At 40.1% G+C, this 25,550-nt stretch overlaps 1 protein-coding gene across 17 annotated transcripts in view; it reads left to right on the top strand.

Annotated features, from left to right (window-relative positions):
- The window catches only part of PCDH15 (protocadherin related 15), a 781,344-nt gene that overhangs the window by 669,758 nt on the left and 86,036 nt on the right, over nt 1-25,550 (top strand). For all 17 annotated transcript variants that reach the window (XM_088020022.1, XM_088020021.1, XM_088020020.1 and 14 more), the window contains one exon: nt 13,686-13,813. In XM_088020022.1, the coding sequence (XP_087876148.1) occupies nt 13,686-13,813 (128 nt within the window). The remainder of the gene's footprint in view (nt 1-13,685; nt 13,814-25,550) is intronic.

Below are 25,550 nucleotides of genomic sequence, written 5' to 3'. Positions count from 1 at the left end.
ATATATATATATATCTTCTTGTTTCATACTTATCCAAAAATATACATATATAGTATTGTAAGTACTCATATATACTTTACATAATCTACCCACTATGCAAATGTTTTGAAAATAGCATGTATGCCAAAACACTTTTCATTTTTTATGGACAGCAAATCTATTGCTTTACATTTTTATGGTGATGGTAAGTACATGCTTGTCCATTTTAACATTTAATAACCAAAATAAGCCTATTGTTTTTCAACAAAGTTACAGATGAGAAAATCAGGGCTTTTTTCTTGTCTGGATTCGTTCAAAAAGTACCCCAGATTGTGGAAAGCAGATTTCTGGTTTGCTTGTTGTTTTTTGTTTTGTTGTTTTGTTTTTTTGGTGTGGTGTTTTTGTTTTGTTTTGTTTTGAGAGAGAGTGAATGAGCAGGAGTGGAGCTGCAGAGGGAGAGAGAGACTCTTGAGCCCCCTGACGTGGGGCTCTTTCTCACGACCCTGAGATCATGACTGAGCCAAAATCAAGAGTCTGGCGCTCAACTGACTGAGCCACCCAGGCGCCCCAGGATTTCTCATTTTGAACTTATGGTGTTTCTGCTTTGCCCCGAGTTCCCATGAAGCAGGAATGAAGGATATTTTCAGCAAAGGTTATATAGAAACACTTCCAGTGAGCAGATTTAATTTTATACCAGATTATCTACAGTCTTTAACCATTTTCCTGTTGCAGTTGAGAAGCAGACTTATTTTCCTTGCCCCATTCTATCACTATATTCTCAGCCACCAAACAGTTCTAAAAACTTAGAACACCTTAGACATTGCCTAGTGAAATGTTAGTTCTTCCTGTGGTTTTAGGCATAAGTGTACATATGCTTAAGTATAAATTAAAAATTTATGCCAGTTGACCCAGACTGTCCTAGCTCCCCATAAATCATAAACTTAGAGAGGTTTAAGGATTACATTGGGTTTTTAAAATTACCCAAACTGAAGGGAGGCCGTTAAGTGAAATGGTCAGGAGTATCTGTTGTCAGAGGTTTGGGTCTGATTCTTCTGCCTCTTCTGGTTGTGCAACCCTAGACACCTCGTTTAATCTCTCCACGCCCCATTATCTGCATGGACAAAATGTGGATAATCAATAACAGTGTTATTATGGGGATAAACTGAAGTAATGCACAGAAAAGCATTTAGCTCAGAAACATCTCAAATTTTTAGTAGTTAGCTTTGTCGTTGTGTCAGTGTGCTCAGGCTGGGCTAGCAAAATATCAGGGACAAGGTAGTTTAAGGAACAGAAGTGCATTTTCTCACAGTTCAGGGGGCTAGAGGTCCAAGATCAAGGTGACATCAGGGTTGGCTTCTGGGGACAGCTCTCTTCCTGGCTCATACGTGGTCACCTTCGGATGTGTCCTCACATGGGGTGGAGACAGGGTCAGGGACAGAGACAGAGAGACTGAAAGAAAGAGAGAGAGAGAGAGAGAGAAGGAAGGACAGTGTGCTAGGTCTCTGCTCTCTTCTTAAAAGGACACTAATCTTTCTGGGTCAGTGTCCCACCCTGTGACCTCATGTAACCTCAGTTACGTCCATAATAGCGGTATCTCTAAATAATCACATCAGGGGTTGGGGCCTCGACATAACGAAGGTAGGGGGGAAACAGTTCAGTCCATAGTTGCTGTGAATGACCTATGTCAGTAATGTTGTTTGTAAATAAAAAGGAGCTACGGTTATTGCCGTGTTTGTATAATTGCAGAATTTTGCTTTTCCTGACTTTGTCATTGGCAAGGCACCCTAAAACTTTCCTGTTTCATAAATATAGTGTCTTCCCTGAATTTTACATCTTTTGAAAAAAGCACCAATATCCCTTTTGTAGGCGGATTAATGCTCCCTCCCCCAAGAGATGCCCATGTCCTAAACCCCAGTGTGTGTGGATATGCCACCTTATGTGGCAAAGGGTTCCCAGAAGTTTCCAAAACTCGGGATCCGAGACAAACCAATTCTCCCAGATTATCTGAGTGGGCTCCATGCAATTACAAGGGTCCCTATAAGTAAAAGAAGGCAGGGCAGTCAGTGTGAGGGTAATGCAGGTGGAGAAAGACTCGACTGGCCGTAGGTGACTTTGAACTCAGGCAGGCAGTGGACAAAGCTGGAAAGGGCAAGCAAACAGCTTCACCTCCGGAGCCCCCAGAGAGGAATGCAGACCTGCCTACGTCTTACTTTTAGCCCAGGAGGACCCACTCTGACCTACAGAACCACAACATAATACACTTGGCCCCGTGTGAGCACTAATTTACAGAAACAACAGGGAACTCATATGATGCCCGTATTTTCTCTGCATTAAAGAGCAGAGGCTAATGTCTGCACTATCAAATACTTTAGACTATTTTTTTCAAATATTTTGTTTATTCATTTGAGACACAGAGATACAGAGAGAGAGAGAACATGAGCAGGGGCAGAGGGAGAGGGAGAGGCAGGCTCCCCACTGAGCCAGGAGCCTGATGTGGGGCTCAGTCCCAGAACCCCGGGATCATGACTTGAGCTGAAGGCAGACGCTTAACCATCTGAGGCACCCAGGCGCCCCTCTTTAGATTATTTTAAACACTATTTTTCCTCTCCTTCAGCAATGCCACAGGCGTTTTTAAATCCTTCAAATCATGAGTCATTATTCTTAGACTGATAACCAGCTGTAGGAGAGGTGACTGTAATAGTCTGCCCTCTGAAATAAGACTTATCTTTTTATTCAGAAATATTTTATTTCATTTCTACTATTTTTGAGCCTGTATTCTAGAAACTGGGAAGGGGGGGCGCGGATTATCTTTAGTCTTTAAAAGATAGTTACCTGGTTTTTATTAGAAATTTTATTTTTGTTATGGAGAAAGACCTGGATAGGAATTTCAGCCACGCTTGGATAAAAGTCTGGCTCTCCCTTATAGGAGTTGACTTAATCTCTTTAAGTCTTCCTTTATCTAAAAAGCAGAAACGACAATATCTATTTCATGGATCATTTAGAAGATTTTAAAAGAGCTACTGGAAACAAAGCAGCTAGTGCAGGGACTAATGCAGAGAAACTATTCTACAGAGAGAAATAAGCCTCCATCTCTTCCAATAAAATACGATAAACCATAGTTGGCTTATTAATTTCTTCTTGCCAGATTCTTCTTTACCTGTTTTGACATAGGAAACAAGAGTGTGTTTCTTTCTGGTTGTGTGTGTCTGTGTGTGTTTGGAGTCATGCATGATAATTGAAGACTGCCTATCTGACATTAATCACTACAGGAAATTGCATTTCCAAGACATGATTATTTTGTTTGTTGGCTTTTCCTTTTGTCTCTTTATTTACATATTTTACCAGACTTATCAACCATTGCTTCTATTTAAATAAAACAGCTTTAGGCTAGTGGTGCCTGGCTAGCTTAGTTGGTTGAGCATCTGACTCTTGGTTTCAGCACAGCTCATGATCTCAACGTTGTGAGATCAAGCCCCGCATAGGGCTCCACGCTCAGCTTGGAGTCTGTTTGAGATTCTCTCCCTCTGACCAACCCCCCCCACCAGAATAAGTAAATCCTAAAAAAATAAAAATTGAAAAAATAGCTTTCGGCTTAAAGTATACTTTTTAACTGTACATAAAAAAACACAAAAGTCATTTAGTGGTATATTCAAGTATAACTATTTGTTCTCAGCTATGATTCTGCGTATCAGGCTCATAATGTCAGAATATTTTATGTCAAATATTGTATAGTGTCTATATTTCTCAAAGACAGCTTTTCCAAAATGAGTTCTGTAATTTGCAGTCTTGTCATGTGAACAAAATATGGATATTTAATAAGACACTTTTACTATATTTCTAATATTATTTCATTACTACTTAAATTCTCCTATTTGCAGGAAAAAGTGTATTTTCCAATACATTATTTGATATTCCCTATACAATATCCCATATGTAAACAATTTTCTTTTATAATTCAATGCTAGAAATTTTATTTCTAAATTCCGTGGCATTGGTATTCTTCTTCCTTCTGATGGTAATAGCTATGTTGCTAATACTTTACCTCTCTGGACAGTCAGGAAGCTCTGAGTCATATTTGAAATAGTGAAGCCACCATGTATTTGTTCATCTAATCTAGTTGGCTCTGCATGATTACTACCGTGTTATTGATGAGAAACCGTTGCTCAGAGAAGATCAGTAACCTGTGTGAGGTCACACAGCATACATGGGTTATTCCTGGGATTTGGCCCAGACTCTATCTCCACGTTTGTGCTTAAACTTGTTATTGCCCAGTTCACAACTGTAACAGTTTTATTGGTTCTTATGATGCGGGAAAGCGAGTTTCTGGTCTCGTGGAGTTGAAGAATGAATCTCGCCGACAATGGAGAGTGAATAAAACGATAGAAGTGTATTAAGTGAAGATATAGAAAAAGCTCTCCAGAGTGAGAGGGGTCCCGACAGGGTTGCCAACGAGGCCTCGACTATATGACCCATTAAAGTCCCAGCCCTTAACGCAACCAATCGAGGAATTGGCTGGGGGTCTGTAATTCCCTCCTTACTGCCCAAAGTACTCTAGTAAAGCCCAGGAAACATTGGGCTCCCTGGGTTTTGATCCCTGGCCATGATTAAACCTAAACTGTACCTAACAGAAAAACTTATATTACCAAGCAACAAAAAATGGGGAAAAGATCTTCCTCCTGAAAGTTCTCACGAAAAGACATTTTTAAATGAAAAAACAAAAACAAAAACAACCTTGTATCTACATAGGCAACATTCTTCCCCTGTATGACAGAGTCAGCGGGACCACCGAACCCATAAAATTCCCAGGTGCTTAGAGAAGGAATGGCGGAGGATAAAGAAGACCCTGAGCTGAATCCCTGGTTAGAAGGACCTGCTGATCGTCGGAGATTGGCAGGACCTGAGGCGCGAGAAAGCCCTTTAAGAAAAGCCAAAGAACAGAAAGCAGAACTGGGCGCGGGTAGGCCAGCGTTCCCTTCGTTTGAGGAAGGGGGATTGACCGCACCTTTCTCCAGAAGCCTGTCACCTGAGACTGAAGAGCTGCGCCTGCGCTCTGCGCCTTTCACTGGCCGACAGGTGCCTGGTTTTGCTGTTTCTAAGAGGGTCAGCTAAGGGAGACACGTCTCCCAGGGAAGAAAACAAAAGTCCGCTTTTACTCACCCTTCGGTGGAAGTGATGCCGGGTCTCGGCACCAGAATGATGCGGGAGAGCGAGGAGTCCCAGAATGAATCCCTCGGACGAGGGAGAGTGAGTAAAGCCATAGAAGTCTATTGAGTGAAGGTAGAGAAAAAGCTCTCAGGAGTGAGGGGGGTCCTGGCCGGGTTGCCAACGAGGGCCTTTAGGGTTGGTCTTCTTTAGAAAGCTAACCAGGGAACTTAAGTCCTTTTAACATTTTTACTGATACCACCGCAGAGCAGGGACTAGAGAGAACCCCTTCAGTGGCTTACTTCCTTTTTAGGGGCTGGTTATTCTTTGTTGGTCACAGGTGATTATCATAAAAGCCACCCACCCCCCACGCCTAGGGCTGGGTGGTCCTAGGGCAGGGTGGTCCGGTTTATTCCCTACTCTCTGGTTTTCCCACACTTCACATTTTTGGGATTTCTGTGAGCCTGATGACACAGCCCCCTATCTGTCTCTCCCTACCTAGCCCCACCTGTCCCTTACTTACAAGGTCCTATATTAAGTTGCTTTGTGGGGAGAGAGTTTAATAGACAAAAATGAATTAAAACAGTGTTTATTGTTTATTCTGGATGGAAACAGTGCAGTCCTAATTACTGCCTTGCAAAGCCTCTAAACGCATCAGTTTGGTCTCACAGGAGTATAGCAGTAGCAATGAAAAGAAACAGTATTGCATTCTTAGCTTCTACTTTTCTGGTTAGTGTTTACAGAGAAACTTAAGTTCATTAAATGTTCCTAACGGGAAAATACGTTACATGGATACAAAGCCAAACTTCAGTTGGTATTGAGAATATTACTTTCTGATTATCTCACCGTCACTGTTGTGGTAAAATTGTCAATGTCCTCATTTTCGTGGCTACAGGACTTAGCTAAAACCAAGTATATATTATAGTAATCTGAGTGTCAGTTTCTGAAGCCAGTAAATAGTTATAGGCACTTAATTCTTTAATTCGGTTATTCACCTTTCAGCAAACATACACAAAATGTATGTTTTAGATACAAGCAGTTAAAATCATGCAAAGGCTAATTAAATCAACGTCAAAGCTCAATTACAAAACTATTAAAATGAACCTCAAAATATTCAGTCTCTCTTGCTGCCTCGCTACTGAAAATAGTGTGTATAAATATAACCACAATTCTTGCAGAGCAGAAAGCTGAGAAAGAAGCAGTGGTTTTTCTCATTCTAACATACTTATTAATTCATTTTTCAAAAGCATGTAAATATATTCCTGCAAATTCCATCTAATGAACATACCAAAACATATTTATTTCTTCCATGCTTGTTTTTTAAATCAGAGCCTATTTTTTTAACTGAAAAACTATCCATAAACCCCTTAATAAGATCAGATTAAGTTCTTATCTTGTATACTAAGTTTTTATCTGAGATGATCCTTTTGTTCTTAAATACTACATTATCTAAAGAATCAGTCTTTTATCTGGCATTTAAGCGAGGGAAGAGGGACGCAAGAGGAAATTAACACTAGTGTAAATACCATAAATCCCCAGTCATTCCAAATAGCCCTTAGACTTAGGAAATGATTTCATCAGTATTTTCCTGGTATTAATATTTTTAAAAATCTGTTATCTTTAAGAGAGGTACTCTTAATTGTAACAGCAACATGGAATTGTTTGGTACTGTGATTTTGTTTAAGGGCTTGAAATATATGATCTCATTTCATTTATGGGGATAAAATAGAGCTATTCGTTGTATTTAAGTGGATACTGGGTGGGAGGTGGTATTAGCGATTCTGGTCTAAGTCAACATTTATTGAACACTTGCTGTGTGGAAGTCACAGTGCTTCTAAAGAATTAGTTTGTCAGTCAAGCATATACAAAAATAGTATCAATGGAAAGACAGCATAAAAAGCTCTGTGTGTGTGCGTGCGCACGTGATTTCCTGAGGAACTAATCACTTTTTTGGCACCAGCTGAATAACAAAGCAGGCCTGGTATTCCAAACATTTTGCAAGTTCTCTGCCCTAGAATCATTGGAGAATATATAAGCCATTTACCCTCATTATGATACATTTCAAAAAAAAATCAAATGCAGTAGACCGTGAAGAATATATAACACTAAGAAAAACAGTCAATGCCTGCAAGGTTTTAGAGTCTAGTGTATGTTTTCTAATCAGACTAAGCTCCTGTAATCCAAAGGATGACAGTAATTATTTCTTTGATGTATTTATCCTTGATAATTAGAGATGTGCTTGGAGCTCAGAGCATTTCAGATGGAGGCAATGTCAAGAGCAGAGGCCAACGGGCAGTAACAACATTGCAGGTGAATGGGATCGAACCCCTGACTTTAAAGAACTCAACCAAAATGGGGACAGCCATGGTATGATTAATTTCAGCTTGTTTTGATGGGGTCCCACATTAAAGATGTGTGCATGCAGGTAGATTCTAGATAACGGTGTCATTATATATCCACACAATGTTTCCATTTATCTTAACTCCTCTAACTTCTCTCTCTCTCATTTTACATTGGGGTTTTTCCAGCTTCATCACTATCCGCAGTTTGGGCTGGAAATTTTTTTTTTTTTTTTTTTGCTGCGGGAGCCTGTCCTGTTCATCACAGGATGTTTCTCAGCATCCCTGGCCTCTACTTACTAAATTTCCCTACCTACTCTCCCCCAAAAATGTCTCCAGATGAGCAAAGTCAACCATGGCCGAGGACCATGGCTTTAATTCCTTGGATCACCATCCAGAAAGTCTTTTTTGAGAACCCAGTGCAATGTAGGCAATAGGTTTGTCGTGTGCATAGAAGAAACAGATTGATCTTGACGATACTAGGGGCTTCCTGGGAAAACTAACAGCCCAGAATTAATTATTGAAAGTAAAGGAAAAAAAATAATAATTCCAAAGTAAATTGGTCTAGAAAAACATGGAGTCAAGTTGAAGTTAATGGTATTTTGAAGGTCACTCACTCTTCTGAACACCTTTCACTTTGGTTAGATTGCCTAAGGGAACAGAGGGCTTATTCCCTGAGGTTCTGTTTTGATACCTCCTTTCTTTCCTGAGCTTTACTGTTAAGTAGTTCTCTTTTCTCTTTCTGCAAACTAAGGAGGTATCTCACATCCCCTCACCGAGCGGTCCCTTCTGGAACTTCTTGGCTCACTGAAGTTCAAAGGTGCTACCCAAAGAAGAGGTTCTCTCCTACAAAATTGGAGGAAAAAAAATGTCAATTTGGGGCATGGAAATGAGGCACTGAGCCCCCAAGTGCATAGAAAGAGTATAATGTCTTTAACCAAAACACATGCCAAAAAAATCCGCCCCCCAGCTTGTAATGCCCTTCATTCCCCTGTGGGGCTCCTCCCAATCTTCGAGTGGTCTCACCTGGAAGGGGAGGGCAGGTGATGTTGCTCTTCTCACACTGTTCTCCCATTTCCACTTTCCTGTTTTCCCTCTGCCTTTTTCCGTTTCTGTTATGTGCTTCACATATCCTTAAATAAAGGATATAGTATTGATGAAAAAAAAATTGTGCAAATACTCCTGAACAGATAAAAAGTGGATTTTCTTAAAGGAATTTAAATCAGAGTTGCTTCCAAGTTTCTGCCTTTGAAATCATCAAAACCCAAATTCAGTAGATCAGGATATAGCCCTGAGTCCTTACACAAGTGTTGTGAAAGTATGTAACCCAAGGAAGCTTCTCGTGTCATGCACATGGCACGTCCATGGGTTAGAACATCTAAGTGAGCGACATTCTGGGGATTAAACCACCTGGATGTATTTGATTTATTTTGTGACTCCCCAGTATTTATTTTACAGACTTTGATTAGACCTATCAAAATTATTTTCCACATTTATTCAGGTATAATTGAGAAAGGAAAATTGTTAAGGTGTACAATATGGTGGTTTGATATACGTATATATTGTGAAATGATTTACCACAGTCAAGGTAGTTCTCGAATCCATCACCTTACACGGTTACCGTCCATTGACTCACCTGTGCGCGCATGTGTGCATGTGCATGTGTGTGTGTGCGTGTGGTGAGAACATTTAAGATTTACTCTCAGCAGATACAGGAGGCAGTATGAGAAACTACAGTCACCGTGGTGTCTACTAGAGCCTCAGAACGCGGTCATCTTGTCACTGAACATTCGTCTGTTTGATCAACACCCACCCCCCATGTCCCCCGCTACTCTACTCTCGTTTCCATGAGTTTTACTTGTCCCCGTTCCATGTGTAGGTGAGATCGTACAGTATTTGCCTGTCTGGCTTAATTTGGCAAAATGCCCTGCTGCTTAATCCATGAGTCCCCCTCCCGCTTCATTTTCTACCTTAGGAACTGTATCCTTAAGATATTCTTTTATCTTGTGACCAGATCTGACCCCTGACCATTAGACGACGTTTCTTAAACTGGGAGCAGGTAAATTGCAGGCACATAAGGCAACACTGTGTTTCAAGCAACACATTGTAAACTCATACAATTTATTATCCTAAGGGAATGACTGGACTGGTATCATCACCAGCAAAGGCAAAATTCTAAAATTTATTGATCAGCGAATGTATTTATGTGTTTGCTTGCTCAGTAAAAATGAGATAGAGAGCGGGCCATCAAATACATCTATGGTAACTGGGGAGTCCGGTCATAAACACGGCAGTAAAGTCATCCAGGAGACGATTGAGGGCTGTGCGGGAATTCAAACACGGCGGTGGGGGGTGGGGAAGAAATGACCCGTGGGGTGTCAGTGAGGGTGTCTTGGGCATGGCTGGTACCTGCCAGGTACAAAGGTTCTTTGTGAGAAATTAAAGAAATGCGAGGTGTTTGTGACTGTAATCTTTAAAGTGTTGTTTGAAATCAATCAAAAGTGTTGCCAGCAATATATCTCAAACTTCTTTTCATCCATGTTAGGGCACACAGATGTTGCCTCTTCCCAAGGAGCAAGAGGCAACAGCAAGCAGATGTCCATATGCTTACATCCTATTGTGCCATAATGGGTTCCAGTCTCAGCCCAACCATGTGCCAGAGAGAACACAGGCCAGCCCCTAACCCCGTTCTCATGTCAGTTTTCTGTGTGAAGCTGAGTATAACAATAGTTGCGATAATAGCTCCATCTCTTGGATTGTATTCTTCTGTACATCTTGGAACAATACCCACCACATACCACCCAGTAACCATTAGCTCCCAGTATGGAGTTTTAGCTAGACATAGGAAGACCATGTGAAGATGTGAATCTGGCCTTACATTCTTCAACTTCTAAGGAGAAATAAGGAACTATCAAAATAAGAAAATGTTTATGTTGGACAGAGTCATAAATAAAATGAAAAATATTTTAAATAGGTTCCTATAAATGTAAAAAAAAAAAAGAATTATACTATGACCCACCCTTTGGTGCTGTGTTTTTTTTTCCTATTTCAATAAAATTGTGGGGGGCTTCTAGCTGGCTCATTGGGTAGAGCGTGTGATTCTAGATCTCAGGGTTGTGGGGGTCAAGTCCCATATTGGGTGTAGAGGTCATTTAAATAAAATCCTTAAGGGGTACTGGTGTGGCTCAGTTAAATGCCTGCCTTCGGCTCAGGTCATGATTCCAGGGTCCTGGGATCGAGTCCTGCAGCGGGCTCCCTGCTCAGTGGAGAGTCTGCTTTTCCCGCTGCCCCTTCCCTCCTGCCATGCTCTCTCTCTCCCAAATAAATAAATAAAACCTTTAAAATAAAATGAAATTTTAAAAAAATTAAATAAAATTGTGATCACACAAAACTCCAGTATGAAATGCAGTAAGGCAGTAATGATTATGATAAAGTTATTGGGTATAAAAATAGCCCAAGATGAAACTTACATGGAACTCAACAGCAAACAAGTAAATGAGTAAATATAAAATACCTATAATATTTTCTTTCCATTTCTTTTCCAGGCAGATGAGTTAGAAATCAGTTATGCAGTTCAGTAGCACAGATTTATGATCCAATTCCAGTATAATTTTATTAAACTACAGGGTTGTTAGGCAAATATTTTATAGCAAGAGGAGAAACTAACCCATATCATATTGAAGATGTTAGGAGGCAAGAAGAGCAACCAATAAAAAACTGAGAGAAGTAGATATGTTACATAGACATGTATTTTTTAGTATTATTATTAAAGTTTAAAATGCCCAAACCTAGCAAATAAAAATTACAAGAAAAATTCAAACAGGAATTCAGTCCTGTGATTATCATCCCATCATCATGCTTGCTCTCCTCATATAATTTATGGCCTGGAAATACTATCACAATTTATTTTATGGTTTATTTAAGGCACCAAGTGAAATATGGTTAAACTCTATCAGTCTCATAGCAAATATGGACTTAAGCACAATTGATATGAAAGCATGATATCTTACATTTGTGAAATGAATATTTTATAAAAGGATATCTTGAAAAACTTCAGTCTGGTTAAAGCAGGATGAATTATTTTACAGAAAATTTACACTCATTGAATATCATTAGTGTAAGTAGATATTTACCTAGATGTTGCTACGGATGTTAATTTTAGAGATTTTTAGTAACTACTGAACTGGTATTTTAAAATTATATTACTGCAGTCTCTCTGGGAATTTATAAAATGCATACATGTAATATGTTTATTAGCATGTAAGAGTCACTTTAAATTACAACACTGATTCTCACATTATTTTCCCCAATACTTAAGGAAATACTTACTTTTTAAAAGATTTGCTAAAGCACAAATTGTTCCTGATGGCATCATATGTTTGTGCCTGGGCCTTAATCTTCTGTCATCATTATATAAAGTGTCAGGAGAAAAGCAGATAAATCTCGGAGCATAAATTTATTCCTTTACAGTGGATCAGCCTTCACTTTCTCAAGTATTGCCAGTAAGGACCATAGCTAATGTGGTCATTAATTAAGAACATAAAAAAAAAAAAGTTTAAAGGTGATATTGTAGTTTGGGATTCCTTTTGTTAAAACATATTAAATTGAGAGCTGTTAAGTCCTTTGATTCCAGAAATAAAAATGGTCCGCTAGTAAGATGAAAGTGGTGTTCATTTTGGCGGAACTAGGCTGGTGGCCAACCAGGGTGCAGCTCAAAGCCCCCCGACCCTGCGCTGCAGGCTAACTCTGCCATTAGCCTTGCTTCCCTCCTGGCACCTTCTCTGTTGACCTCGCACACCCTCCTCTCGATTCCGACTCCTCCAGGTCAGGGATGGCGAGAATGAGACAAAGAAGAGGGAAACTAAATGGGTAACAGCCAGGTAGGGTTAAATCCTCAGGGATGATAACTCTCTTGAGTCTCTGACCTTTTTCAGGCAAGCAGAAAGCAACCTGTTTCTCAGTTCTCTCTAAGCCAGTGCAGGTTACTCCTTCATGCTTTCAGTCAACACAGATATATTGTACACCCACGATGTGCCTGCCGTGCTAGTGGATCGGTGTTAGTTGTAGTTGGGATATGACAAAGCAACAACTTTAGGGTATCCCTGATAAATAATTTGTAGCTCAATTGCCCTATATTTGATCCTAACTAAAATATATGAGAAAAGTTCACGTTGGTAAGACATCAGAATACTTTTATCATTTCAATCTACTTGTTGCAAAATGATTACCCACTTAGTGCACATTTTTTCTGGATTGTGAGTTACTTTCAAACATTTTTCTTAAGATTTTATTTATTTGAGAGAGAGAGAGAGAGCAGGAGAGGGGAGGAGAGGGAGAAGCAGACTCCCTGCTGATCATGGAGCCCAACACGGGGCTCAGTCTGAGGACCCTGGGATCGTGACCTGAGCTGAAGGCAGATGCTTAACCGACCGAGCCACCCAGGCGCCCTGAGTTATTTTTATATATCAGGTTCTTTGTAAGGGGTCATTCGTGGACCAGTGACAGGTGCTACATTTCTCATTAAAGGAATGATGATTGAGGGGGTGAGATTCTAACATTTGATGATGAAATGTGTTCTTTATGGTATATTTAGTATGGTAGACATCACACACCAGTGTTGATGAGTCACAGGATGGTGATCTCTCCAGCTACATCTTTTCTGTGGGTGAACGACAGCCTGTAACATATGATTAAACTTGGTTTCTCATTGTGGAAATAAGCCCCTCACCCAACTACTGTTTACTTTTCACCCTAAAATTTAAAAAACATTGTACGTTTTTAAACTGAAAGAATATCGTTGCTAGTTTTATATTTAAGGAAAAAAATACTGTTTTTAGTTGATGCAGTTTGTCTTATTTCATAAGGTGTTCATAGGTTGGTGTCACTTTGGTGTAGTGGGTGTTGTGTGTGAAGTGTTTGTGAGCATGAACAGTTGAATTGTTTCATTAAAATTAGCAGAACACAATACTTTAGTGCCTATTAAATCAAGTAAAATGAATTACCAAGACATCGTAATTAAAAGAAATAACAGCAACTTTACATTACATCATTATCCGTGTCCTCTGTGGACCTCGGGTGATTAGACTTGCCATTCAGGAATGACTTTCTGATTTAAGCCATTTCCATTGTTTCAGAGAAAAAAAAGAGTATAATAAGTATTTACTCCAGTGCAATTTTTCTGGTGAATAGCCACCAATTAAAAATATATTATTTCTTACCCTCCAGGCAATACGGCTAAAGTGTATATTGAGATTCAGGATGAAAATGATCATCCCCCAGTGTTTCAGAAAAAATTCTACATTGGAGGTGTATCTGAAGATGCAAGGATGTTTACTTCTGTGCTCAGAGTTAAGGTATGAGAAAATTTATTAAGATACGGAGCTAACGTTAAAACAAAGAGCTCAGACTTTGCAGATAAAGTGTAACCATGTAGTTTGTATTGACTGAGTACTTATTCATGGTGTTTAAACAAAAGTCTGAAACTCAGAGATACATGGGTTTAATTAGCCAAACTGCAGATTAGTTATGAGGCGGATACTGTGCAACTTTTATGTTTTATTTTTACTACAAAAATAGGAAAAATTACTTATGATAATTTACACTAAATAAGATATTAAATCATTAAAATATATGGCTCCCAGTAAATGTGTATGCTTCTTATAGGTTTAATTCAGAAAAACTCCAAAGATTTGTAAAGTGGAGTTTCTAGTGGCAAATATAAAATTACTGGGTTCTAATTGAAATAATGTACTAAATTATTTTTTCTGCAATATTTTTTAAAATTCAAAATCTGAAGCATGTAAAACATAACACTGCTAATTTTAGCACTTTACTAAAAGTTAAAAAAAAAACTCAGGTATGTCAGAAAAAAAATCACAATCCTACTTAGAATTTTTTTTTTAAAGATTTTATTTATTTGTCAGGGAGTGAGAGAGCACGAGAGTGGGGTGAGGGGCAGAGGGAGAAGCAGACTCTGCACTGAGCAAGGAGCCTGATGTGGGACTCGATCCCAGGACCCTGGGATCATGACCTGAGCTGAAGGCAGATGCTTAACCAGCTGAGCCACCCAGGCATCCCAGCATTTTATATTCTTAATTACAGTTATTTTTCTGAAGGTATTTTTAAGAGTATTTTTTAAGTAGCATTAATATACACACATAAAACCTAAATTTCCCTGGGCAAATCCAACTGTTGGTTGCCTCTAGTTTCACTCATGATCAGTTAGTTGCCTTTCTCTTGTTACCAGGAGAACTATAAGTTACATATAGCTTTATCATCTTATGCGCACGAAATACGAAAGAGGAAAATCAAGCAAATGAACATGTATAGTGTGTTTGCAAAACAGCTCCTTCATAGTGCTAAAAACTGACTCCTGATCTGAGTCACCCCTTAGAACCAAAAGTGGTCCATAAATGTGTCAGTCACAGTATATCTAAATCATATTATGATGAGCAAGTAAGAAGCAGCTCCAAAGGAGTTGATTTTTATCCCTATTTTACTTCGTCCCATGAAGTGTGGATTGATTGAGGTCATTCATCTAGTCAGCAAATTTTTTTGAGTCCTCACAGTGTGTACTGTTCTTGAGGTTGAACATAGAGCAGTTCAAAAAACAAACAAAAACAGAGTTATCACTCCAGTACTACAAACTAGCGAAAGAAACAAGTCACCGATGAATAAAACTGGTAGCTATTTAATACAGAGTCCTGTGGTCTAGAGCAAGACCTGTGGATTCCTAGGTCAGGGGCGTGCTGCTCGTTCCACTGCTAAGTCCCGAAGGCTAGAGGGAGCTTGGAGGTAAGCGAGGCTGGAAGGCTGTTTGGAGATGAGATTGGAAATGTAGCCCAAAACTAGGATATGGGGTTTACCCTCAATGTGTTAGGAAAGAAGTCTTTCTTTGAAGGGTTTTGTTCAGAGCCATGACATAACCCAGTATAAGAGGATCATTCTGGATGTTGTGCAGGGTTAGCGTGGGGGTGGTGAACAGTGTTTTCAGGAAAGAGGACCCACAGAGCCCCGTGTACTACTTTCCCAGAGAGAGACGTGGCAGTGGGCTGGACCTCGGCGGTCGGCCAAGGAGAGGGTCAGGAGGGAGTCAAAGACAGTCGAGAGGATTTGCTGACAGATTATGTGCGGGGCATGAGAGAAAATCAAGAATGAGCCTGAGGTCTTCTTGCCCATCCCTCTCCCAGGTACTGCAGTAGCAGAAATCGTGAGTTCCTTCTTGGAGAGTTTTAATATGGCAGGGCCGTCACAGGTGCTGATCTAAATTCAGGGACGAAATCGTGAGCCAGGATGAAATCACCTAGAATATGCGTGTAGACAGAGGGGTCCCCAGACTGAGCCCTGGCACTCACCACTTGGACATCAGGGAGAGAATCCTTCTGAGGACACTGAGAAGTCGCCGCCACGAGGGCACAGGAATGTCAGGAGAGCGCAGTCTGCACCCCGTGAAGAGCAGAATGGTAGGAGAGGGAGCGGTCAAAAGTCAGATGCTGCAAATTAGATTGCCCGGTGGATCTTCCCCTGACCGTTTATGATAATGAGCGCATTTGTAGTGGAAAGAAAGAAAAATAAGCCAAACTTGAAAATATCCCATTAATAAAGTGGATTTTTCAAGAGGCCTATAGATGCCTGTAGGGAGATACTTGTGAGTGATATAATCTGATGATGGCATGTACTTCAGAGGAATTGGGAGAAGGTGGCAAAGGAGGTGGAATGACATTCTAGAAGCCTTTATTCAGACAGAGAGACACCTGCCATCTGTCTGCCCCCAGGCCCTGTGCCAGGTAAAGTATGGGGGCCGCTGTCTGGGACAGCCGCCGAAAGCCATGTCTCCTGGGGGCAGGGCGACAGCATGGGGGCGAGGAATCCGAAAGCAAAGTTAACAGTCCGAGAGAAGGCTGGATATTAGGGGATATTGGTAATGATGGACCATGAACTGCAGGGGAGCCCTGGGAAAGTCTGGTGGCAGAGGTGAGGTGGGAATCTGGGTCATCCTCGTGTGTAGAGGGCTGTGGGGGCAGGAGTATCTGGGTGGTGACAGGTGCTCTGGAATGAACACGTGGACTTCCTGGGATGAGGTAGAGAGGCTGAGACTGGTCGTTTCTCCAGGAGGACTGAGAACCCTGAGGGTCACCCCACCCTTCGATTTATCGGGGGGGGGACTCATGCCAGGGAGAGGGGTTCTTTCCAGGAAGCGAGCTTTATGCAGTGTAACATTCCACATGAGGGAAAGAAGGAATGAAGAGAGGAGGGGGGGAGGGGAGAGGACTTCAACGGTGTATCGATGCAAGTCTGTGCTGTAGTAATCAATTCTGTTAGGAAAGCACCAATTGCCGCGTGGATTCAAAGGAAGGAGACATTTCATTTGGTGAAAGAACATGAACACTCCCAGAAGGCTGAAGAATTTGAGTGGCACTGAAGGGGGGTTAGATTTTCTCCCAGGGAAGCTTAAATGAGACAGAGCCGGAGCATCTCAGCAGAGGAAACAGGGAGCCAGAAGCCAGAAGGAAGAAGCGCAGAGTGTGTCTGTGGAGCAGTGATCGGAAGCAGGGAGCTCGGGAGGTGATGGGAGTAATAAATCTTAACTGGTGGACACTTGGAGGAGCTGCCTTTAGCCTTGACGCCTGGAATCTAAATTTAAATTTAAATCTAAATCTAATTTTTTAAATCACAATTTAAAAAATTGTGTAATGTATAGGAAGGGGAAGAGGAAACATACTATAGAATTGACTAAGAAAGGTGAGACTTTAAAATATAGGTGGGAGCACCTGGGTGGCTCAGTCGGTTAAGCATCGGCCTTCGGCTCAGGTCATGGTCCCAGGGTCCTGGGATCAAGCCCCGCATCGGGCTCCCTGCTCAGCGGGAAGCCTGCTTCGCCCTCTCCTGCTCCCCCTGCTTGTGTTCCCTCTCTCGCTGTCTCTTTCTGCCAAATAAATAAAATCTTTAAAACAAAATAAAATATAGGTGAATAAGACTATACTCAACTAGCTTAAAATATGGAGAGTGGATTGAGGGCGGTCCTAAAAATATGTGAAGGTAAAGGCAACACAATGAGAGTATTATTAAAATGAATTCTGCAATATAAGTGATAATAAAAAAGTTGTGTATATATGTTCTGAAGCAGCATATCTAATATGCTTAGAGACTGGTTCCAAGTTCCTTTTTTTAGAAAATATATATTGCATTCCTAGCATGTGCTGAAAATAAGGAGGCGGACAAAAAAGACTCTCCCTCTGCCCTTACAGAGTTAACATTCTAATAACTAGACAAAAGAGTAAATAAGTCAGTCTTTCATTTATACAGACATGTAGAGATTTGGTTTCTGGCTCAAAAATTTGAATGTTCATGTCACATTCAAGTACTTCTTAGGTTGTGTCAAAAGGACACAGAACAAAAGTATTAATTTGGGAAAATCTACAACATTTATTATGGTTTCATGTTGATGTCTCTGTCACCACTGGTCCACCAAACTGATTTCCATCGGTCACAAGCAGTTATTTTATTGCAGGGAAAGGGGGAAGAAAATCAATAGTAATTTCTCTCTCCAGTCTTTGATACAAGAATTAACATCAGTTAAAAGGATCACCTTTAGTATATACCCAAAAGAATTTGAAGGCAGGAATGCAATCAGACACATGATTGTTGGTAGCAGCATCATTCACAATAGCTGAAAGGTGGCAACAACCTGTTTATCCATTAGCAGGTGCCTGGATGAACCTGATACGGTGCATACCTGCAATAGAATAGTACTCAGGCTTACAGAAGAAGGAAATGTTGACCTGCGCTATATCACACACAAGCCTTGAAGACAATATGCTCAGTGAAATAAGCCAGACACAAAATGGCAAATGTATAATTCCCCTCGTATGAGGTTCCGAGACAGCAAAGAGAAGGGTGGTCTGCCAGGGCCAGTGGGGCGGGGGACGGGGAGTTCATGTGTAAGGTTGCAGAGCTCCAATTTGCGAAGGCAAAAACATGCCAGATGGGAATGGCGGTGATGGTCACATGAGAACGTGAATGTACTTAAGACAACTGAGGTGTACACTGAAAAATGGTTCAAATGGTAAATTTTATGTGATGGCTATTTTAGCTCAGTAAAGGAAAAATCCCAAAGGGAAAAGGGCATCTCCAATGTTGGCAGAATATGAAAACTGTTCCTCTCAAAACTATTATTCCTTAGTGGTACCCATCCCTCTTAGCTTGATGTGAATATGAATCTTACATTCAGCTTCAGAAGTAAAGACTTGTTTTCATCTGTTTATTTTTATTGATTATATAACTGTGGATTTTAACATTTTGTTCTCCAACACATCATCATTGCTCTCAGTATTGGCTGCAACTATCTGGCCGTGATGCTCTCAGCCTGTAGGGAGTATGTACGTGTCAGAATCTACAGCACCTTGTATGTTTAAAAAGCCACCAGGAGCTCCTGGGTGGCTCAGTCCGTTAAGCATCTGCCTTCGGCACAGGTCATGTGATCTCGGGGTCCTGGGATCGAGGCCCAGGTTGGGCTCCCTGCTCGGCGGGGAGTCTGCTTCTCCCTCTGCCTCTGCCCCTGCTTGTGTGCGTGCTCTCTCTCTCTCTCTCACACACACACACAAATAAGTAAAATCTTAAAAAAAAAGAAAAGCCCCCAGGAAATTCATATGCCCCTAACTTTGGGTCAAGACCATTAGTTGAGTATCACTTACTGAAATGTCCTCTGCTAATGAAAAATGACTGATAAATTTGGTTGCATCAGAATAACAGACCGCTGTAACAGAGATGCTGTCAATGATGAAAAGAAAAGCAGTAAGCTAAAAGCAAATATTTTGCAACATACATTTTTTAAAAGTCAAAGAAGCAGTGTCCAGAATACAGAAAAAAAAACTGTTCAAAAACAACCATGTAACCAATGAAAGCAAAGTTGGAAAAATTCATGAGTATTTGAAATATTACTCATAATTTTCTGTGTGAGCTAAGTAAGATTAAGCTGGACTTTTGAACATTAACTTTTTTGGTCCTTTTTGTCCTTTGGAAAATATTAATGAATACACCTTACTGATAACAATAGCTGCCATTTGTGTGTCTTTATTATTTTTCTGAGAACTGTGGAAAAACTCATATTTTAGCCTATGGAACAAGCAAACAAATAAATAAAACACCTACCTCTACAGTGGGTGTAGATTATTCTTTATTGTATTGTTGGGGAAAATGGCAGTTAGGAAGGTTAAGTAAATTTCCAAGCATCTCAGCCCATAACCAGTGAAGTGAGAATTCAGTTTGGTTTACTTTTTTAAAGGACTTTTCTGGTAACTTCCAGATCCTCTGCTTCCCATGGGAAGTGAGGAGTAGAATTGTGGCAGAAATGGAATGTTGGCAGAAATAACAGAACATATTAAGTTTCTATGAAAAATTAGGAGGCAATTAACAAGGCAACTAGTTGCTTCTCAAATTGAGGTGGCCTCTGTGAATCATGATTCCCTCTATTAAAGCAACAAATCAGGTCGGGTTTTAGAAGCACCGCTCAATTTAGTAACTAATTTTTCCAGCTTAATGCGTGTCTTTTTAACTGCAACCAAGAGCCTGACTGCAAATATAGGGAGAGACCAAGTATGATCAAGAAATCTCTGAGTTATGAGGATATTTTCCAGAAGTTAGTGTAATAAGTCCCTCTCTCTACAGATTGCAGATGAGAAAAACTCAGTGTCAGAAAAATTGAATTAAAATGTTGACTTGATGTCTACTGAATGTCAAAAAGACTATGAATATTGCATCTTTGAGTTATTAGAGAAGCCAGGTTTAAGAAAGTTATGAACTAAAAATACGGTTTTGAAAAAGCGTCATCAAAGGAACAGTTCTCACTGTCAAATCCTTAATTCTTTGTTACGTTTTCTCAATAAACGTTGAGACATGGCAAGAGGATTTAGCAGGATGATGCTGTTGAGAGAAGAAAGCGAAGGGCACTGTAGAGGATGCAGACGTCCTCAGGGGCAAAGCGTGGAGAAATCCGCAAGGTGAACAGTGAAGGGGGCAGTAGTTTTTGCTTGGAGTCAGGTTGGTGCTTCCGAGGGCTCCTGAGCCCCAGCCCTGTGCCTGCTCACGCGGGTCTGGTGGAAAACAATTCCAGCACGTTAGTGAGGGTTTAGCGTGTTTCCCCAGCGTGGCATCTCGGACTCGCCCCGTGCCTGGCTCAAGTCCAGGAGGATACTAATAGTGATGCTGGGTACTCTAAATGCTTCTCAGGAACTAACTCATTCATATTCCTCAGGAACTCCGTGGGGTTCTGGTATTATTCTCGATTTATGGATGAGAACGCAGAGGCACAGAAATAGTATGTTACCTGCCCACAGCTAGTCAGGAGAGCCATCAGGACGCACAGCCAGCTCCCCCCACAGAAACAGCTTTCTGCCGCCTCCCAGGTGCCAGAGCGCGGGGCTGGCTCAAATACCTTGGACTCAGTCCCAGAAATTAAATCTTGGTGGGGTGTTACACTTCAACTCTCCCGGCCACTCTTGTCTTCTCTTATGCAAATATTGCTTTAGGACCTGGTGCCTTTTAAAGCCTTTAACCATTTCTGATAGTTCTGTGTTACTTAACCTTGGAAAAATAATGGCATGGAGGAAAAAAATGCCAAATGCCCTGAGAGAACTGTTATATTTGAGAGCTACGTTTGAAGGTCAGTCGTGTGGATTACTTAATTCTGAAATCCAAAGCACCGTGTATGTCTCAGTTTTTGTGGTTTGTGTTACTGGAAGCCAGTGGATTATTTTAGGAGCGTTTTCTCCCTAGGCGCTCTATACAATAGACCTGTTAAACAAGTATCAGTCCGAATGAAGGTCTCAAAAAATACCGATTTTGATTCCCCTTTGCCAACTATGGGAAACACAGCTTTATACGAACACTGTTCAAGAGGCACAAGCCCATTGCCTTCTTGGCTATGACCCTATAACTGAATTACTATGTGTTTCATTTAGAACTTAGACACATTATATTTTAATTATGTATTTATGTGTGTGTCTTCTCTACTATAATTCAAATGTCATGCTTCCCCACAAATTTAATGACGTTATAGACGTATTGTGCCTACCACCTCAAATTGGTGTTTGTTTAAAATTTTATTTGTTTTTACATATAGCCATGTCTTTTAGCCTCTTGAATCAGGACGTTCCATGAACTATGTGAACAAATTATGGATTTTCAGATAAGTAGAAATACTCTTTCAGTGAAACTTTCCAACAACACTCAAGAGTTACAGGATCTCTCATTTCCCTAGGAATTTCTCTTTCTTGCCAAAATGAAGACTTAGGTTTGATATCTCTTTGAATTTCAGGCATCCATCATACTTTTCCGTTTATTTAACTCCGATGGAGACACGAATTGTCAAGAAAATTGTTTTTTCCTAACAACTGGTATGCTTTTGTTACATGGTCTTGGATTATGTTGTAGTGAATGGTGTTTTCCTTTCGGTTTGTCTGCTGGAGACTTAAAGCCAAATATTTGATTCATCTTTAGCAATTTTAGAAGATGAATGCAATGCACATGTGGCATGCTAACTTTCTCTCTGGTTTCCTTGAGATGCTCTGCTTTTATTCTCTGTCATCTTCCCCTTTAATTGTTTTTATGTTATTAAACCTTACGGAGTTTCAGAAACAACCTCATACCTATTTTGGAAATCTGTGGGGTATATGCAAACAAATGATCACTAAGTACTCTAAGAGTCCATGCCTACATTTTTTTTCCCTTGTACAAGTTGAGATATGTAAAGTTTCTGATACATAGCATTTGTCCGTATTGGTATGAACAAGTATACAATTAGAGTTTCGTTGTTACTGGTATAAATGGACAAAACCACTGCTTTCCTTTGCTGCAAGTGGACTTTCCAGATAAAAGAATTTTGCGTATGTAAGTTTTATTGTTTCTCTTCTCCTTCTGTATACAAATCAGCCTTTCTATTATCACAGAAGGGAGATCTAAAATCTTCCATTCACATGGTAGTAACTTAATTTACACTTCTTGGCTTAATTAAGAACTGTCTTGATTTCTGTGGCTTAAAATAGAAAGGGAACTATTTTTTCCAAGCTATAAGTGTCTGAAAAATCAGGAAGGTTTTGGGTCCTTAAAACTAGATGAAAGGTGGCTCTCATAACTGGCAATTTCCTTAAAAGTAGAGAGCTTGAGGAATTTTTATGGATCTTAAGCCATTGGACATGATATATGACAAGAAAATACTTTATTCAATGAATGGCCAAATCATTTTGTCTTTCCTAAATTCATTGGTGGCTCATATATTTCAAAGTCTTATCACTCTCTACTGGGATTAGAAATTTATTTAATGCCTGCATGTCTTTCAGATGATTAAATGCAAAACAGTCCAGGGTGTGGATATGGAACATCCTCTTTTGAGTGAAGCTTGCATTTTCTTGTAGGAGATTTTATCTGTTGTAGGGTAGTAATGATTGTGTGTGTGCTCCCATATTAGGTTTCAAGGATCACGTCTTCTATCATCTGGTAGGAGTGTTGACACTCAGCTTAAAAATCTCAGAATCCTTGTGAAAATGAGGATCGCACTGCCAAACACAATTCCAAAGACGATTCAGGCAAATAAGAATCACTTTTGTCTGAAAACGTCCTGTAATTTATTGAACTTCTGTTTAACTTTGTGTCGTCCTGACCCAACACAGAAGACCTATAACACCAGTCGAAGCAAAAGTGATAAATCATCTTTTTGAAAAATTTTATTCCTCTCTCTCTAAATGCATTTATTTTGAATCGCCTATTAATATTGCCAGTAAGAAGAGTAAAATACAAGTTTCCTTTAATATGTATTATGAAGAAAACTTAGGTACTAATAAGTCATAAAAAATGGCTGATTCTTCCTAGTAGTTTTAATACACTTTCCTTAATGAAAACCAGCAGGCCTAAGTTAAGATTATGTACTTAAAGAGAACATCATTTATTTTGGTTGATTCATAAGTCATTGTACATCTGAGAGGTGCCGGAAGAATTAAATTTTTTTTTCAAAGGCAGAGAAATGTCTCAGTTCACAAAACAACATTTTAATGCATAGGAATAATAAAACTGGAAACTAGAGATTCCTATCAAGTAGATCCTGAAACTTGATGTGGTAGCTACACTAGTTTTGGCAAACATATCTCCTTTTTATAGTGCTTCATTTTATTTTTCCCAGGATTTTTTTTTTCCCTGGGCAGTCATGGCCTCTTGTGATCCAAGTAATCTATAAAAAGACAAAGTTGATGCGGTTCATAGTAATTTGAAAGACTTTATTACCCACCTGAAGCCAAAAGACCCCAAGATATGTTACAAACTAGTATCAAAGATCTCCAAGTCAGAGTGTATAAACTCTAACAAAATGATGATTCAAAACAAAGGAAAACAAAACTCCCAAGATAAAGATAGGAATAAGATTGGAATAGGCCCTATATGAGGAGGATATAAAAATTGGCAAAAAAAAAAAAAAAAACCACAAAACACACACAGAAGAGGCATTCAATTTTATTAACTACTAGGATTTACAAAATAAACCACGAGAGACCACCCTATTGTTGATAAGAATGGCTAAAAAGAGACCGATGAACCCAAATTTTGCAACACCCAGAGTTCACAGACACTGCGGATGGGATGTAAGTTAGTGCAACGTTTTGGAAAGCATTATCAAGTGTGAACATATGCATAACCCCTGACTCAGAATCTGTACCCCTAAATATTGACACAGCAGAAATGCATACAGATGCTTTAAAAAGATCTGTGCCAAAAATCCACTTTTTGTAGATATGCTCCTTACTATAATATCTAAAAGTTGAAAACAACATCGTTGTCCAGTCACCGTACGTGCATGAGCTGTAATATATTTCTACAGTGGAGTTCTGCAGAGCAATGAAAATGAATAAATTATGTCTGCATGCAACAGCACGGATGGCTGTCAGAAATATGATGTGAGCAAATGAATTCAGACAAAAAATTTCCTAAGCCCATTTATATAAAGCTCAAAAACAGGAAGAACTAATCAAATCAGAAGAGTTATTTTTGAGGACGGAGGCAGATAATGCTCCATTTCTTGATCTAGATGCTGGCTACCTCTAGAGATATAATTTGAAAAACAAGAATTTTAAAAATGTTATTAAAATTAAAAGTCATAAAAACAAAGGGAAGATGTTTACTTAAATTTCTGGTCATTTTAAGCCATTCCTCTTGCAAGATAAAATAATTCTGACAGAAGGGGAGGGGGTTGTATCTTTCTTGTTAGTTCTCTGTTAATAATTAAACTTTTCTATTTTGTTGCGGGGGGGGTTGCGGGGAGGGTTGCGGGGAGCCTGGGTGGCTCGGTCGGCTAGGTGTCTGACTTGATTTCAGCTCAGGTCGTGATCCCAGGGTCCTGGGATCGAGTCCCGCATCGGGCTCCCTGCTCAACGGAGAGTTGGCTTCTCCCTCTCCCCTCCCCCTGCTTGGTTCTCTCTGTCTCTTTCTCAAATAAAGTCTTTAAAAAAAAATAATTTTCTATTTTTAACATGTGATTAAACAATGCCATATAGTTTTCTGACGGTTTCCAGTAAGAAAGCACGCTTTGGGACACTATGTTATTGGTGACAGTGGCTGAGAAATGCCAGCGATCCCGTAGAGTGGATTAGATATGGAAGATGACATTGATAGCGTGCAAGTGAACAAGCACATGGTTTTATCTGGTGCTAGGTTTCAGAATCCAGAACCGTAAGCCCAGGAGATGAGATTTGGACCTGAAAATGATGTAGTCATGTCGACAGGGCAGGGATAGATTGACAAGTCCCTGTGCCTGTGAGACACATGGGGACAGGTGAAGGTCTTACTGCCGTCTTAAAATAGAGGGCACGAATGAAGCATCCATGCTGGGTAGGAAGGATAAACTACAGGGATGGGATTGAAGTCATAAAAGAGCCAGATGGAAGAAGGATTTAGGCCCTTGGCAAGAACAGGCATCACAGGAAAAGACCCATCTGCCTTGCAGACCTAGAACCCCAGGGTAGTGCACTCAGAACACACTGTGGGATTAGTAACATTCCGGCAGGGCAAGGCCAGGTGATGCAGAGCCTGCAGAGGGGCAGGCTTTTTGTG

The sequence above is a fragment of the Eumetopias jubatus genome, unplaced genomic scaffold (assembly GCF_037043125.1).
Source record: "Eumetopias jubatus isolate StellerSeaLion01/CBP00866 unplaced genomic scaffold, mEumJub1_p1.0 scaffold_17, whole genome shotgun sequence".
NCBI classification, from domain to species: Eukaryota; Metazoa; Chordata; class Mammalia; order Carnivora; family Otariidae; genus Eumetopias; species Eumetopias jubatus.
The sequence above is the reverse complement of the archived record's forward strand: the minus strand, read 5'-3'. Positions and strand labels throughout refer to the sequence as shown.